Source organism: Phascolarctos cinereus, unplaced genomic scaffold, assembly GCF_003287225.1.
Source record: "Phascolarctos cinereus isolate Bilbo 61053 unplaced genomic scaffold, phaCin_HiC Scaffold_4;HRSCAF=312, whole genome shotgun sequence".
Lineage (NCBI taxonomy): Eukaryota > Metazoa > Chordata > Mammalia > Diprotodontia > Phascolarctidae > Phascolarctos > Phascolarctos cinereus.
This window is the reverse complement of record NW_027555847.1, coordinates 181047214-181065992: the sequence shown is the minus strand read 5'-3', so window position 1 is coordinate 181065992 and position 18779 is coordinate 181047214. Positions and strand designations below refer to the sequence as shown.

Sequence of the window (18779 nt, the reverse complement as noted above, 5' to 3'; positions counted from 1 at the left end):
CAGTGGGAGAACTGTTTTATACCTACTGACTTATGAGATGCTTCTCATTCCTTATGCTTCATCTTTCTCATGTATAAAACCATTGCAACTCTTAATCTCTTCCTGCCTCCAGCCCAATGAGGCCACATTATATCACACTTTGTGACATTTATTTGGCCTGCTCCATTTCTTGCCGTGTTTTGAAAGCTTCCATTATAGCCAGAAAACATTTTGACAGCAGCCCAAGAGCAATAGGAATTCCTGGATTTCCATCTAGAGATAACACACTCTTGACATCATCACGACTGGATGGAAACCAAGAGCCTCTGGTTTAACAAGGACTGATAGGAGTGAGTAAAATACAAACAATGCCCTTTTTGAACACATTAGCTTCAACCCAGGCGTGCAGCTGATAGTTACATCACTCGAAGCTCATAGAAATTACAGACCTCTTCTGTTTACAAAACAATACGTGGCATTCACTTCCAAAAACTACTTAAAAGACACTGGGCCAGGAGTGCTGACTGACAAGTTCAGGCCCTTTTCCCTAGCTGACATCCAAAACACACCCCCTTTCTCAATGTAAGCTTTCACAATACTCCAGACCTGAAATCATATAGTGGAGTATTATTTCAGTCCCTCCCCATCTCCACCTTTCTATCTTCTTTCCTTACAAACAATATGTGTGTAGATGCATATATATACATGTATAGATAAATAGATATGTAAACAGATTTTTTTTTAAGGCAATCATGGTTAAGTGACTTGCCCAAGGTCACAGAGCTAGTAAGAGTCTGAGGCCAGATTGAACTCAGGTCTTCCTGACTCTAGGGCCAGTGCTCTATCCACTGTACCACCTAGCCGCACCTTTATTTTAGTCAAGCTAATTTATCTGTCATTCCCTAAACATCCTGCTTCTGTGCTTTTTTTTTGCTTAAAAAATCACCTATACTTGGGTAACATTTTTCACCTGTACTGTTCCTCATTCCCCCAAGTTTGAATGTCATTACTTTCTTATCATGACCTCTACAAGCACCTTGCATCTCTTCTATATTTATGCCAGACAGCAAACTGCTGAACAGCAAGGAACTCATTAATAACTCCCATTTATATAGCATTCAGATGTTACAAAGTGTTTTCCTCACAATGCCCCAGTAAATTCAATAATGCAGTATTATCCTCATTTTATAAAGGAAGAAACCAAGACAAGAAGAAGTTTTAGTGACTTGTCCAGGGTGACAGAACTAGTAACTGGCAGAGCCAAGATTCAGATTTAGGTCTTCATCCCCAAAGACTAGTCCTCTTTCTACTAAACCACACTGTCTCACAATAGTAGCACTAACTACATGTTCAATAAATGAATGAATGAATGCACAATATTCCTTCAGCAGTAACCAACAACTATTCACATGAATCCTAAACCTGCTTCCTTCTCTACTATTTTTATTCATGGCTTCATCATTGTTCCCAATCCCTATTTATCCTAAAAAGCATAAAAAAAACCCATAGAATCTCAAGATTGGAGGCCATCTAGTCCAACTCATACATGGAGGATCCTTTTACAACATAAATGGCTGTCCAACTTCTTCCTTCCTTCCTTTCTTAATTGGGGTTAAGTGACTTGACCAGAGTCACACAGCTAAGTGAGTGTTCTGTGTCTGAGGCTGGATTTGAACTCAGGTCCTCCTGAATCCAGGGCTGCTACTCTATCCACTGCGACACCTAACTGCCCCAGGTTGTCCAGCTTTTAAGAGATGTCCACAGAGGGGAATCCACTATTTTTTTTGAAGTAACCCATTCCATCTTTATTTATTTGTTTGTTTGTTTGTTTATTAGGCAATTGGGGTTACAGTGACTTGCCCAGGGTCGTACAGCTAGTAAGTATCAAGTGTTTGGTCTGAGGCCGGATTTGAACTCAGGTCCTCCTGACTTCAGGGCTGGTGCTCTATCCACTGCGCCACTTAGCTGCCCCTCCAGTTTTAGACGATACAAATTAAGAGAGAGTTTTTCCTTACCTTAATGCTAAATTTGCCTCTTTGTAGCTTCAACCCTCTGAGACTAAGCAAAACAATTCTATTCTCTCTTTGATATGATAGCTCTTCAGATAATTGAAGACGGTTACCATGGCTTTCCCTTGTCCCTCCCCTCCCCTAAATCTTTTGTGTTCTAGGCTAAACACCAAGTTCCTTCAACCAGTTTTCACATGGTATGATCTTGAGGATCTTCACCTACCTAGTTTCCCTCTTCTAGCTCCAGCTAGAGCTACCACTCAGGTGGGGTGATGAGGCTTTGTCCAAAGGCGCTGAAATTCAGAGAAATTGGACAGCACTTGCATACCTTTACCAGGTAGAAACAACTGATCTTATCACTTAACTTAGCAAGAATAATTAGTTAAAATGGGAAGATACCAAATAGGATATTCCTCTTCATCCTAAAGTGGTTGCACACCATTTCAAGGCCAATTCCTCTTCAGCCTGACCTCATTTCATTTCCTATCAGCAAGATTCAGAAGGTGTCCGGGAATCTGTGTTCACTCTCCCCTATCTACCCGCCAGGTGCTTTCTTCCCAGTGGGACTTTGTGTTCTGATACCTCTCACTAAGTATCCCTGAGCAAACAAACTTGTTTTAATGCATGCAATGAATATGTTTTGTGGTGTTTACCTTGAGAGCCAGAACTGTTGGTTATATAGCTCTATGTCCAGCTAGCAATGTCCTTCTTAAAATGTAGCACCCAGGACTGAATACAATAACACACGTATGGACTGACCAGGATACAGTAAGGCAAGTATATCATCTCCCTAGTCTTGGACACTATGCTTCTATTACATACAAGCCTGGTGGGTTTGCATTAACTTTCTTGGCTTGTCATATCACACTGTCGTTTTCTATTGAGCTTGCAGCATACTAAAATCGTCAGACATCTTTCAGAGCTTAGTGACCATTCCTCTAATCTTATAATTATGAAGTTGATTTCTTTTGCACTCAAGTATAAGACTATGTTTACTTCTGTTAAATTTAATCTTATTAGATTCAGCCCATTGTTTTTAGCTTGTTAAGACGTTTTGGTGTCTTAGCTTTATCATCTAATGAGTTAGTTATCCCTTCCAGCTTGGTGACATCTGCAAATTGGATAAGTATGCAATCTATTCCTTTCCCCAAGTCATTGATTAAAAAAAAAACAAAACAACCGAATGCTAAATACCATCAGGCCCAGAACAGATCCCTTGGACATAACACTATAGACTTCCTTCCCAGATAATTCTGAACAATTATTAACTCTTGCTTCTGATCATTCAACCAGTTTGGAAATCTACCTAATTGCATCATCATCTAACTCACATTTTGCATCATTTGCACAAGAATAGGATGAGAAGATTTAGTAAAACGTAGGCAAATTCTATCAACAGCATTCTCATATATCAGTCTAGTTAGCATGTCAAAAAAAAGAAAAAAGAAAGAGTGAGTCTGTCATGTCTTCTTCTTGATAAAGTCATATTGGCCTCTTCCTTTTGTAGAGGCCCATTAATCATCCTCTTAAAAAATACCTCCCTCCTTTTTTTTTTCCTGTAGACTTTACAAATATCTCATTTGATGCCACCTAACTATTTCTGGGAACAAAAGCCTATAGAATTATACTTCTATTAAATGAAAAGGATGCATCCCAAAAAACACATTTCACTGTCAGAAGCATTGTTACTCATAGTAGATAGGCCAAGGGCCTAGGAATGATTTCCCTACTTACTATATTGCAGTATGTAGGGGCAACTCCATCCCTTCCAACCAAACAAGATGGACTCCCCCCCCCCCATCCTTCATGAATTGTTTTGGAGGAGACATAATTACTCCTTCTCAGGATGTCCCTCTGTGACCTAGAAGCCATATGTGGTCACAGCACAGAAACTACTCCCATACTGAATATTCATTTAAAATCCTTCACCATTTGTCTCTAGCTGATTCCCCCCAGATTTAGTGCATATTACTTTCCTTCACATGTTCCTACCGAACTGGCCTACTGCTGTTTCCTGGAAAATAATGATAATAATAATAATGACTAGCATTTATATAGCACCCTACTATGCATCAGGCACTATGCTAAGTGCTTTACGAATATTATCTCACTTAATCCTCACACCAACCCTGGGAGGTAAGTGTGACTATTATTTCCATTTTACAGTTGAGGAAACTGAGGCAAACAGAAGTCAAGTGCCTTTCCCAGAGTCACACAGCTAGTAAATGTCTGAGCTCAGATTTGCATTCAGGTCTTCCTGACTCCGGGCTCAGAACTTTATCCACTTTGCTACCCAGATGTCTCTAAAAAGTACATTTCCTCTTCTGTCTCTTTGCTGGGTCAGTATTCTTCATCTGAAATGTACTCTCATCTCCCCTCCACCTCTCATCCCTCTTACCTTTCTTTGAGGCTGAGCTCAAGGTCCACATCTTATATGAGGCCTATTTGGACAAGCCCAGTTACTAATTCCTTCCCAGTTTCCTTTGAAATTACTTTGTATAAAATTTTGTATTTACTTTTCTATGTTCATATTATTTCCTCTCTATAGATGATATGGACAAATGGACATGGCCCAGGGAATTCCTCTCATATTCATGTGTGAATGGACTGTGCAAGTTCAGCAAATATAGTCCTCCCTTGGCCTGTTCCTAATAGTACCACAGACTTTCTCAGCTAACAACCACCGTAGTTAGTGACCCAGCACTAAGAAGTTTGGAACTTTTCCCAATCCACTCTCTGCTTAGGCTGACTTTGTTAAAAGAGGCTCTCTTCCCAGAGGATTTGTTTGTTCAACTACCATGGAACTGGCAAAAGCCAATGTAGGATGAATTTCAGACCTTTTCTAGACATAGATCCCAATATACATTTTGTGCAGTTCCACCATGTAAAAATCTCCCCTGAGCATCACTTGGCCTTAGTTTTGGATAGTTACTTAGGCCAAGTTTGCACATAATAAGCTTTTGTACTTGAAGCCCTTGAGTCCCAGCTCCTGATTGCTTCTCATCCAGATAACAGAAAGCAATTTCAGCAAATGCTTTCCATAATTGGCTTGTGTCCACACATGGACCTCCTGGGATCCACTTATTTACATTATCACGCAATCTGCTTCCAAAACTCTCTCCCCATTAGGAATTCCTCTTCCCTCAAGAATTGCATATAGCTTATCTGCTTAATCACTATATTAGTCCCAAATATCTATTCTCAGTTAGTTTGACTAATTTCCCTACAGCAAAGGTAGAAGGAAAACAAAATTTCTGCCACTGTTTTTTCTGTAGGGAGATAAGGATACTGAGATAGTATTCCTTCAGTGCCAATTAATTACATTACCACCATATGGGTCTGTCTTAATACATTCTGGAACCATGATTAAATCATCTCTTTCACTGTTCCTGCAAGGAGTGTGTCAATTTAACTTCCTATGGCCTTTTCCACCATCCTTGTAAAATTTCTGAACCAAAATATTCTCCTTCCTGGCTACCACTAACAGTGTGTGTAGTCTCTTGGTTTTTTTTTTTTTTAGGCAATTAGGGTTAAGTGACTTGTCCAGGATCAAACAGCTAGTAAGTGTCAAGTGTTTGGTCTGAGGCTGGACTTGAACTCAGGTGCTCCTGACTTCAGGGCTGGTGCTCTATCCACTGCACCACCTAGCTGCCCCTTGTCTAGTCTCTTTTTATTAGAATGTAAGCTCCATGAGGGAAAAAGCGATCTTTGTTTTTGTTTTCATGTCCCCAACTCTTAGCAAACAATTCAGTACATTATAAGCCTTCCTTAGTAAATGTCTTATCCTTTATTAACTCATTCCAGACTGAAAAACTCTATGTTTACTTCATTTACAGCAAATTTTTTTTGCAAATATTATTACTAATTTGCCAAAACAAGAACTAGCAGTAGCCAGGGTGATGTTCTCCCATCCACATGAGAGAGTTAGTAACTCAAGTGTTCATCAGGGAACAGGACTTTGCAGTACAAATCATAATAACGGCCTCTCCTTACCCGACAGTCTCGCTGGAGTGTCTTCATCAATGCGTTGTATGTTTCTGTATCAAAATATAATCCTTCATGCATGTCTTGCAAGAAATCCAAGTCCTTGAATGTAGGGTTTAATTTTTCTCTCTCTTTTCTGGATGCTCGTCGCTTATACGTAGAACCTTTCAAGTCATAGGTAAAGTGCATTTTCATTGAGCGAGGCAAAATGTTGTTCATCACCACAATCCGGATGTTAATGCCCCCTGACTGCACACAGTAAAGTCCATAAAACTTTGGTAAAAGAGTCCTAGGATTCTGGTTTAAGTTCTAGAACAAAAAAGAGAGAAAGAAAAATCAAAATAACCTTTTAAACAATTGTGCCAATAAATCAAAGAGGTTCTTTTTGTTAAAGGTTTTTTTTTAACTAACAGCTATCTATTTTCTCTCTCACTCTCTGCCCAATTAAAAAAAGAAAAACAAATTTCTTATAACAAATATGCATAGTCAAGGAGAACAAATTCTCTCATTGGCTGTTTTTGAAAAATGTCTAATTCTCAACCCCAAATCACCTAGGTGGGGCAGTGATGCTGGACCTGGAATCAACAAAACCCGAGCTCAAATCTGCTTCAAACACTCATTTAGCTGGGTGACACTAGGCAAGTCATTTAATCTGTCTGCCTCAGTTTCTTCATATGTAAAATGAGAGTAATAATAATAATGATAGCATTTAGCTCTCAGGGTTTTCATGTGGATAAAATGAGATAATATCTGTAAAGTATTTTACAAATTGTAAAGTGTTACAGAATGCTAGCTACCATCATCATTATCATCATTGTCATCACCATCTCTGTCCAGAAGAGGATAAGATGCATCATCATTGGTTTTCTGGAGTCAAGAATATTATTTATTGCTTAAAATTCTTACAGTTCTCAAAGTTGTTTTGCTTTAACAATGTTGTTATTTCCTAAATTGTTCTTCTAGTAGTGCTCATTTCATTCTTCATCAGTTTTTCATCAGCCTTCAAAACTGTCCATTTTCATAACATGCAAAATTGATGTTATGTTAAAAATATAATTGATATTATAGAATAAATTGTTTTTCTGATTTTGCTTATTTCACTTTGCATTAGTTTGTACAAGTCTTTCCATGTCTCCTCGAAAACATTTATTTCCTTATTTCTTATGAACCAACAGTACTCCTTCACAATCATATACCATAATTTGTTTAGCCATTCCCTAACTGAATTGTGTCCCCTTACTTTCCAACTTTTTGATACCACAAAAGAGCTGCTATAAGTATTTTCATACATATAGAACCTTTTCCTCTTTCTTTGACTTCTTTTTGGGTATAGATCTAGCAGTGATATAGCTCCATTAAAGGCTATGCATTGTTTAATACTTTTTGTGTGTAATTCCAAATTGCTTTCCAGAATGGTTGTACCAATTAAAAATTGGTACTAAAAGTTTATTAATGTACCTATTTTTCCACAGCCCCTCCATTATTTGCCAACTTTTTCTCCTCCTCCTTCTTCTTTCAAACTTTGCCAATCTGATGGGTGTGAGGTGGAATCCCAGAAGTGCTTTAATTTGCACTCGTCCAATTATTAATGATTTGGAGCATTTTTAAAAATATGATATAGATAGCCATAAGGGTTTCTTCTTTTTAGCATGGCTTGTTCATACCCTTAGGCCATTTGTCAACTGGGGAATGGTTCTTATTCTTATAAATTTTAATCAGTTCTTAATATATCTTGGAAATTAGGCCTTTTATCAGGAAAACTTCCTGCAAAGATTTTTTCCCCAGTTGTTTCCCTTTTAATCTTGTTTTAATTGCACCTGTTTCTGCAAAATATTAATTTTATGTAACCAAAATTACCCACTTTATGGCCTGCGATCTTCTCTCTTCCTTGTTTGTTCAAAGTGGTGTTTTCATGATAGCATTAGGAAGGAATGTCAAGTGTAATCATCCTCATGAATTACCTTTGCTCTTTATCTTTGTCTGCTTCAGATTCTAATTTTGCTTAATGCTACATAATTTTCATCCTAAATCCAGGACATGAAAACTGAATGAAGTGGATGGATCATGAGGAGAGGTGACATGGTCCAGGAGAAAGAACATGGGGATGGCTCTTAAATAGTAAGTGCTTAATAAATGCTTGTTAACTTGTCTTGTGGGGCAGCTAGGTGGTGCAGTGGAGTTAGGAAGAGTCATCTTACTGAATTTGTCCTTTGTGTTTTTTTTTTTTAAGAGGACCAATGACATCACAAATCTGGCCTTAGACACTCTCTGGCTATGTGATTCTGGGCAAGTCCCTTACCCTATTTCCCTCAGTCTCCACATCTGTAAAATAAGCTGGAGAAGGAAATGGCCAACCACTCTAGTATCTTTGCCAAAAAAAAAACCCAAATAGCATCACAAAGAGTTGGACATAACTGAACTGATTATAGCTTGTCTTGGATTGGGAGTCAGATTCACAAGTTTTCCATATATACAAGTTCTCCATTAGTACATATAATATAGTAACTATATGACCTTACACAAGTCACTGAGAAAGGTCTGGATCTTTGTTTTTCTTCTGTAAAAATGGAATTGCACTAGATGCCCTCTGAGGTTTCTTCCAGCTCTAAATCTATTACCCAATGATTTCATGAAATTGGCTCTAAGTTAAACAAAAACTAGATTTGTGATTAAGGGAATCTTCTATTAAATTTTTTTTTAAAAAAGTCTATGCATTTAATAGTTTGATATAGGAAATTATGACTAGAAAGAAAATAAGTATTTATGAATTAATAGGCGTGACATATATGTGTCACTTCTTTGGAAACTATATTCTTTCTTTTGAAAATCCCATAGAATGAATTAGCTTGTAATAAGCCATATTTATTTAAATAAGCAGAAGCTATGTTGATCTAAGAACCATCAGCATAAATGAATGAGTCTAACCCTCTAAATGAGTCCAACAAAGAAGAAAAACCAGATTTAAACAGGTTACCTTAATAAAATTTATAAATAATTATCATTAGAAAACTTATCCCATCAGTTTTTTCTCAGGATGCTAATAGAGTTTTTTTACATAAGTTCATGGACACGTTTTGTCTGTTACCTTAATGACGATAATGCAAGGCAGTGCAACTATAGGGAGACATTATAACAAAGGTACCAGTAGCAATAGTCATGCCTAGGCAAATGATAAAACCTCTCTCTAAGGCACCATTTCCTCATCTGTAAAATGGAGCACAATAATAGCTGTTTTATCTAATTGATAGGATTGTTGTGAAGCTCAGGTAAGATAATTCATATAACATACTTTGCCAAACCTTAAGAATGATATAAGGAAGTTATTGTTAGTACAGCAATCATGACTGACATTTATATAATAATAATAGCATTTATATGGCACTTTAAGTTTTGCAAAGCTCTTTGCAAATACCTCATTTTGTCTTCACAATGGCTCTGGGAGTTAAATGCTATTATTATCCCTATTTTAGAGATGAAGAAACTAAGGTAGACAGAAGTTAAATGACTTGCCCAGCATCACAAAGCCAGTGAGGCTCCAACCTGAGACTGAATTTGAACTCTGGTCTTCCTGACTCTAGGTCCAGCACTCTGTATCCATGGTGCCACATAGTTGCAAAGCTTGAAGCTTGGTAAAAGTGCTTTAAAGAACAACAACAACAACAATAATTATAATGATAGTAATCTTTTATGTAGTGCTTTAAAGTGGCAAAGTAAAATGCATGCATTGCCCCATTTAATCTTCATAACTACTCTGTAAAGTGGAAACTACAAGCATTATTATCTCTATGAGGAAACCGGGGCTCAGGGAATTTAAGTGACTTCACCCAGGGTCATTGAGCTATTAAGCACAGAAGGCAGGATTTGACCCCTACAGAGTAGGGGCTCACAAAATAGTGTGATTAAGAGAGGTAAATTGGCTCAGGTGAGAAATGGAATTCCTGTTTTGATCAGAATGGATCAGGGTCATGAATAGGCTCTGAACTTTCAGTCTGATAGACTTAGTCTTAAAAAAAAGTGGGGGAGGGAGAAAAAAGTAGAAAAAGAAAATGGTAGAAATATTTGGGAATATCTAGTGTTTGGGAATAATTAAGAAAAAATATCAAAAATTTATCAGTAAAATAACAAATGTAGTAAAAATTATAGCTCTAATTAAACAATATGTTCCTTAAACACTGTACATGGTACAGATCAAATTTTTTAAAATAAAATGGTATTTTAAAAACAATGAGACATTTGTTTGAGTGGGGAATGACAAGGTATGGGCCCAAGCCAAGACCTTTGCCCCTTACACCAAAGAGAATTAGAGTCGATTTGTCTGCAGGCTCTAGGGCTTGGACTCTCTCACTTGGTCAAGGAAGTCTCTAGCATTTGCCTGACGCTATAATCTTATCTGTTGGCCTTTCCTTATCTCTCAATCTCCTAATTCTCATTTACCCTCAACCTAGCCTCACCCTTGATCCTATCTAGACCCCATTCTTGACCCAGTCACTCCCATCAAGATCTTCCCTAGACCCCTTCTCCCAGACCCCTCCTCCAAGTCACCCCAAACTACTTGTCCACTCCTAGATCCCTCCGAAGTTTTTCTGTACGTAAGGTCCATCTTGTCTCTATTAAAGGGCTCAGATTCAATCTGGCCTGCTTGCATTAGGGATACAAATGCTTAGATTCCTTAAGAGTCTGGCCAATATGGTGGATCTTTAAGAAACCTTGTCTTTGGCTGAAAAAATAAAAATAAACACAATGAAAAATGCTATATAGTAGAATTCTATTTTAATGAATTAAGTGAATACTGGCCTTGCTTCCCAAACTATCTTATTTTTATTTGCTTTTTATATATTTGTATTTAGTCAATTGAGAATTATGCTATGTATGTACTTCTATATGTAATTGCTGTCTCGTCTATGAGAATGAAGGGCAGCTAGATGATGTAGTAGATAAAGCAATGGGCCTGAAGTCAGGAAGACCCGAGTTGAAACCCCCTTAATAAAAGCATTTATTCTGCAAAACTTGGACTCAGTCAAAAGGCCACACCTAGCCACATGTGGCCTTGAGGTTGCAGGTTTCCCACCCCTCTCTAGATGCTGGAGATTTTATCAAGTAAATCCAGAGTTTTATACCTGCTTACTTAAAGCAAGTAATACTACTACTTCTTTAGCTTTCTAGAGATACAGATTCTCTGAGGGCAGCTAGGTGGTGCTAGAGCACCGGCCCTGGAGTCAGGAGGACCTGAGCTGTGTGACCCTGGGCAAGTCACTTAACTCAGTTGCCTAGCCAAAAAAAAAAAAAAAGATATAGATCCTCTGGCTAATTTCCTGGGTTATATGCTTGTGGCTTTTAAAATGTTAATATATTTGTTCTCAGCTCTTTAGTCATCAAAATCCTGAGCCATGAATCGAAGCTCTCCTGGTACATGTTTTGTTTTCTTTAAAAAATAGAAAAAAATTTTGACACTGAGTGTCAAAAATCCCTGATTTTTTTTTTGAGTCAGCCAAAGTGAAAGAATTAACTCTGAAAACCAGGAGAAAGAAAAATGATTCAGAAAAGTAGTCATATGACTAAAAGGAGGAATCTCTTCCCAGGTTTCTGTACTCACCATGTAGTAACCTGGCAGCAACTTCTGAAGGAATTCGGCTTCTTTATGTTGAACTGTTTTGATGATAAACTCGTCATCACTAGTTACAAAAAACAAGGATCCACTGGCCCCAGGGTTGGATAATTCTATTAAAGGTTCACTGCAGATGGAATACTAAAGCGGAGACAACAGTATCATCACATAAACCATGCTGCTTCTGAGAAAGAAAAGCAAGCTTGAAAAATTGTTGAATGTGCCTTTCTCGATCTTAAATAAGTATACTTTCAAGGTAGTGAGAAGGATATTTGTGTCACTTTTGATTTTTTTTTTCTCTTAACCTTTATAACCATTAGAGGGAGAGTATTAATAGACAGGATGGAAATACTTTCTACCTGAATCTGTATATTTGTTACCTCCAATAAAGAACGGACACCTTACACTTTAACTGCCTGCATGGGAAAAAAAAAAGGACCTTCAAATGATACAACCAGAAACACTAGAAAAATCAGGAACCAAACTGTGTACCTACTAACATGATGAGCAAGGTTCCATCCTCTAAGAATTAGTCGATAAATGCTAGCTAGCAACAGAATGCACAGTGTGTGTTCAACATGTTAATGCTGACAAACCTAACCACTGAAAACCACTTTATTTTAATCACTAGATCTAAGCTTTAAAAACTGTTTCCAATTTATCCTGTCTATAGCTTGTTTGTACATAGTTGTCTGCCCTCTTAGATTGTGAGCTCCGTCAGAGCAGGGACTGCATTTTGCCTTTCTCTGCAGGTGCTGTTTGCACAGGACAGTGTCTGGCCCTTAAGAAATGTTTATTGATTAGCTAGTTTAGTCAATTGACTAAAAATAACATGCACAACATTATAGATCTTAGACTCTGAACTGGAAGGGAGCACATAGGTCATCTAGTCCAACCTTATCATTTCAGAGATAAAGAAAGAAGCTGAAACCCAGGGAGACTTCAATTATTTGCCCAAGGTCATACAGATAGTAATTAGGAGAACCAGAATTCAAACCCAGGCTGTTTTAACTCCAAATCCACTACTCTTCCCATTGCATCATGTTTTCAAGTGTAACAGCTTCTTTCACTGTGAATTAACTGTTTCAAATGTGTTATATCAATGGACAAATATAGTCAGAGCAATATTGACCAAGCGCCTATAATGTGCAAGGCACTAAACTAGATGCTATGGGAGACTAAAATGGCCTTAGATGATCATGATCTTGCTGTGAGAGGAAAAAAAAGAAAGATGAGTAAACATGAAAAGTTCACTAAGAATATAAGGCACTATGTGATAAGCACACAAAGAGAATGATTTTATTCATCTATCTATATCTATCTATCTATCTATCTATCTATCTATCTATCTATCTATCTATCTATCTATCTATCTATCTATCTATCTATGTCTATTGGTAGCCAGTTCTGGAGCCAGGGCAGGAAGGATGGGAAAGGAAAAAAAATTACATGACAACTTTGTTGTATATTTGGAAGAAACAGCAAGTTGTACATGGTAGATTTTCATGTGCAATCATCTTTTTTATTGTACTGTCTTATGGAAATGATTATTTTGTTCCATGAATTGAAAATAAAATAAATTTGTAATACAAAAAAAAGAGCATATATACAGTCAATATTATATATAAAAGAGGGCAGAAGGGTAATCAGGGCAGCTTTCATTTAAAAGATAGAATTTAAACTTGGCAGGGTATGGAGAGAAGTAATCTTCCTAAAATATCATTTGGTACACATCAGCCCTCTATTGGTCAATTTTCAGTGGCTCTCTGATGTCTTCAGAATTAAGCTGAGATTCCTCACCTGCTATTTGAGGCCCTTCAAAAACAGGCAGCTAAGTAACTCTTCAACCTTATTTTTATCCTTATTTTATTGAGGGCTTATTATGTGTAAAGCCCTGTACTAGGTGATGGGACTACACAAACAAAGGAATATATGATTAGAGGGTGAAGAATAGTAAAAAGTTTAACTGGTTAACCAAAGGGTCAAGAACAAAAGTAATGACAGAGCAGAAAAGCCTAACTGGGAAATCAGGGCGGATCAGTGGAGTGATTGGAGATAAGAATGCAGAGTTTTAGGAGGAGAGAGACCCTGGGAGAAATTGAAGGATAGGAGATTATAGTCAGAAGAATTTTAGAGTTCTAGATTAGTAAAGTAGAATATTTTGGCATGATGATGAGATTGACCAGCAGGGGAGGGGGGTGAAGGTCTTGGGATTTTTTCCTTTGTACCCATTGAATTCTAAGATAAAAACTGCTTTGATAACTTTCCCTCACAAAAAAACTCCCCAAGCAAACTAACTCAAACACACATAAATTATTCAAAACCTAAAAAAGGTGGTTGTTAAACTCTTGAAGAAAATCAATATACTCATTTTCTCCACCTTTTCTCCCCTGACCAGTCTATTGCACATTCACATTGCTGACTGCCAGGCCAAGATATAAAAAGGAAATAACAAAGGAAACAAAAATGGATTCTTTAAAACCTTAGAAGGGAATCCAGTGGAGTCACAGGAAATTAGGAAACATGTCAGGTATTGATGCTGTATAATTAGTTAGGTGATAAAGTAGAAAGATGGCCTCTGGTGCATAGAGATCATGTAAAATACGGATAAGCCGAGAACAGATAGCTGGCTATACATGAGATGAAGTGTTAAGAAAACTCAGAAAATACAGGAGGATAGCTATCTCCCTTTCAGTTTCAAAAAGAACAAAACCACTATTGAAAGATCCCAGTTGAGGCAAGAGCAAATCTTGATTCCTTCATAGAGTTATCAAGTAGCCAGTCGAAAAACATGGGGAAAATTAAACTGATTGGTTATAAGCTTGGCACCTTAGAAATCCTGATGGCTACTTTTATGTAATCCTATAAGGAACTAGTCCTTTCTGATACAATGAAAAAAGATATAGAAGGACAAAAATATTTGAATGAGGAAATTAAAGGTTGTCAATAAAGAAACTGGGGTGGACAAGGAAGGAGTGTTTAGAGAAAAACAGAATTCAGACCTGAATTTTTAAAAACCAACTTATTCTATCAGCAGTGATGTAATATAATGAATTCTTTCTCATGTATTTGGTTTTCCATTATTCCCCTACTTTCTTGACATAATTATTATGTTAAGATAATAAAAGCAAAAAAGCAAAATATTTTAATAACTTTTAAAAATTAATATTTAGCACAGTGTTATGTGCTCCTTAAATTTCTATTTATAGGAATGTGGTTATTATTCTCTACAATTCCTTGTCTTCTCACCCCACATCTCTTGGGAACAACTGTTTGAAAACTGGTTCTTTGAAATCTTATCTTTTAAGATGAAGTGAAAAAGGAAGAGGAGAATTCTAACTGGCCATGATCAACCAGGTCCTCTGCTGTGCACGTGGGCACATCTGTACATCTTCCAGGCACTTGCACTCGAGCAAGCTGTTCACATTTATTAATTGTCTTGCTCCTGTTTCCTGCAGTGCCTTCTTATTTCACCCACTGGAGAAAGCAAAGCTACAGCACAGCTGTGTCCTGCCAAGGCAAATTAACAGTGCAAAGTTGTGTAGCATCACTGAGATACTTTGCCTGCCTGTCTTTCTTCCCTTAAACAGCGTGGAACGTAAAACAGCCACCCTGCTGTTTCAAGCAGGCACTTCCTGAGACTGAAAAGCCATCATTTAATGTACACTAGATTCTGGCATCACAGTGCACATGTTGGAGATGGGAAGAAACTAATAGCTTGCTGTCTATGGAAGGATGGGTATCAATTCAGTTTGGTTCCTTTCCTCCCTTTGGTGTGAGTTCATTTACAAATGAAGGAGGAAAAAGGGGCATTTGAATGGTTGCATTTCTCTGAGACAACTTCCCTGACTGCCTCACAGTCTAGTAGTTGCATGTTTCAACATGAAACTTATAATCAGCGTGCACAGAGTGAACGTTAATGTGCTATAGGAACCTAACAGAAGAATTCAGAGAAGTTGAGATGGAGATGCAACAATGTAAAGCTAAATATGATGTCTATCTATATGCACATAGGAGGGGCAACTTGGTGTAGTGGAGAAGAGAGCTGGCTTAGGAGTTAGGGAGACCTGGGTTCAAATCTCACCTCTGAGACATGGTGGTTATGTAATCCTAGATGAGTCCCAGAGCCTCTTAGTGTACCATGAAACTCTTTCTAAGACGGTAAGTTGAAAAGCAATTGTCAATCTGCATTGGCAGAGGGAGCTATCCTTCCTGAGAATTCCCTACAATGATGGAATCACAGGCTTGGACCAAAAAATTTTTTAAATAGCTTAATTGATATTATTCTTCAAATACATTATAGGTTAAATAGACTTTTAGGGACTGACATGGGAACCTAACCACTATTATCACCAATGTGATGACCCACACACATTCACACACATGTGTGCACACAATCATATATGTATGGCATAGTTTACAGAGAGCTGGCCTCAGAACCAAGAAAACCTAAGTTCAAGTCCTATGCCTGGTTATGCGATCCTGGACAAATCATTTAAATTTTCAGAGCACCAAGCAATTCTCTAAGACTCTAAATTGTGGAGCAGTTAGTGATGAGTCATATTGGTAGAGGGCATTTTCTTACTAGGAGTTCCTTACGCCACTGAAATCAGAGGTGTGGTCTGAACGTTTCTGCTCAATGTCTAAAACACACACACACACACACACATACATATGCATATCAATCACCACACACACACACATATTGATCTTCTAATGGCACTTGATTTGGGTTGAAGCAACCATAGGGCATGTGTAGCTATTTTTTAATAGCTTGAATTTGGCAGGAAGCAGAATATATGCATTAAGTTTTCAGTGTATTTTCCTTTAGTCATCACATCCACATACATATCAAGAGAAATTTAGCTTCAATATTTCTGCTCCATTTAGAATTCCTTCAATTCAAGTGTCACTTTTTAAGCTCAGGAGCCCTTTGAAACAGATCATCCATTGTGATTGGTTAGATAAGGAGGAGTTGCCTTGAAAAGTATATCAAATGGGGAATTTGTGACTCAAAATCCATTAAAAAAAAAGACCTTCAGGACATAAGGAAGCACATTGATTTTTCAGCCTTTCAATAAGAGCCTCTTCAGTTCCCATTCTTCTAAATCACTAGGAAGTGCCCTAGAGTCCCACAGCCTTAATGATGAGCTGTGGGCATGCCTGAGACTCACCAAAGCAAGTCCTCAGGGCTTTGGATTTTGAAGAGCTCAGAGATATCATGCCTAAGAAAGACTCTTGGGATCAGAAAGGTCAGCCCATTCAGCCAAAGGTACACAGCAATTACTCCTCTATTTCCAGGGAACCACAAACTTTTGGATAAATGGAACAGAACCATGTATACAGGTCAACCGTTACATCTTACCTTCTCTTTGATTGTAACACCGTTAAAGGCAGGGACCATATTTTATCTAAGCTTTTTATTTCTTTTGTTGCCTATTACAGTGCTCTCAACACAGCAGAGCATGTCGACAGGTAGAGTAACTAAAAACACAGTGACTGAAAAAAGGCACATTCACATTTTCAACCTTATCTTCCAATATCCCTTCTATTCAACTTTCTGCTCTAACCAAATTGGTCTAGACACCTTCCCTTAAAAACGTCTTGAGCTTTCTCACTTCTGCTCACATAGTTCCCTTCTAGAGCTGGAATGTCCTTCCTCTCTGCCCAGAGTTGTACATATGCTTCAAGACAGTTCAACCTCTACCTACTCCATGAAACCTTCCCTGAAAAGCACTTGGTACAATTTCTGGGACATGTTAGGTATTTAATAAATGCTCATTAACTTGTTGATTTAATAGGTTGTGTGGTTGTGGTTTGTCCTTCGTTCTGGAAGAGGACCATGACATCAGGAAGATGATGACATGACTTGCAATTGACCTTGATTTGAGTAAGGGAGGGCTGTGCAAAGTCACCAGCCCCACTTTCTCCTCCAGAGCCATCTGGGTCCAGTGGCCAGATATCAATCGGGATGACTAGAGGTGGCCCAGGATGCAGTGGGAGACCTTGGCCCTTTTAAATTAAGGTCTTTTCAGGTTCTCACTTTGGGTCAAGAGGGCCCAAAAAACAACAACCCTGTCTGGAAGTGATTACATTCTCCTTACTCTTTGTAACACTAATTTGATACTTGTATACTGCCTTATACACTGCTTCATTCTTCCTTTCTCAAGACTTTGTCTACAACTCAACTCTTGCTTTTTACAAGTGGATCCCTTACTCCTTTCCAAACTTCCCTGTACCATCATCAAGACAAGTCATTCAGCCTTACAACCTAGGTGTCATCCTTGACTCCACACTTTCTCTCACTCCCTGTATCCAATCTGTTGCCAAGGTCTGTCAATTTTACTTTTGTAACATCTCTAGCATAGGTCTCCTTCTCTCCTGTGACACTGGCACCCCCTGATGCTTTCATTGACAGCCTGCTGGATGGTTTGAATGCCATAAGTCTCTCTCCATTCTAGTCCATTCTCTGTTCAATTATCAAAGTGGAATCTTCCTAAAGCACAAGTGTGACCATGTCACTAAACGACTCAATAAATTCCAATGGCTCTCTATAACCTCTAAGATCAAATACAAAACCCTATGTTTGGTGTTTAAAATATTCCATGACCCACTCCTTCCTTTCCAGTCTTCTTATATCTTGAACCCTGTAATGATTCAGTTTCTTTGTTGTTACTTACACAAGACAATCCATTTCTCAAATCTGGGCATTTTCACTGGCTGTTCTCTATACGTGTAATGTTTACCCTCCTCATTTCTGCATACTGACTTCCCAGCTTTCCTTCAGGTCCCAGCTAAAAATCCACCTTCTTCAAGAAGCCTTTCCTGATCCCCTTTAATTCTGTCTTACCTCTTTGATTTAATTCTGTCTTACCTCTAATTTGTTGTTAAGTCATTTTTCAGTCATGTCCAACTCTTTATGACCCCATTTGGGTTTTCTCAGTAGAGATACTACAGTGGTTTGCCATTTCCTTCTCTAGCTCACTTTACAGTTGAGGAAACTGAGGCAAACAGGGTTAAATGACTTGCTCAGGGTCATACAGCTAGGGAATATCTGAGGCTGAATTTGAAAACATGAAGATGAGTTTTCTTGATCCCAAGCCCAGTGCTCTATCCACCTAGCTGCCCCCGTTTCTAATTTGTCATATATTTATTTGCACATATATACACATATATACATGCATATACACAGATATAGGTAT

The 18779-nt window shown here is 38.0% G+C and overlaps 1 protein-coding gene across 2 annotated transcripts in view; it reads right to left on the bottom strand.

Annotated features, from left to right (window-relative positions):
* The window catches only part of PIP5K1B (phosphatidylinositol-4-phosphate 5-kinase type 1 beta), a 334132-nt gene that overhangs the window by 116539 nt on the left and 198814 nt on the right, over nucleotides 1–18779 (bottom strand). The window contains exons 6-7 of one of the 2 annotated variants that reach the window (XM_021001802.2): nucleotides 11566–11718; nucleotides 5982–6281 (exon numbers count right to left, since the gene is read on the bottom strand). In XM_021001802.2, coding sequence (XP_020857461.1) covers nucleotides 5982–6281; nucleotides 11566–11718 — 453 coding nt within the window. The remainder of the gene's footprint in view (nucleotides 1–5981; nucleotides 6282–11565; nucleotides 11719–18779) is intronic. The other variant, XM_078152809.1, reaches the window with a different exon arrangement.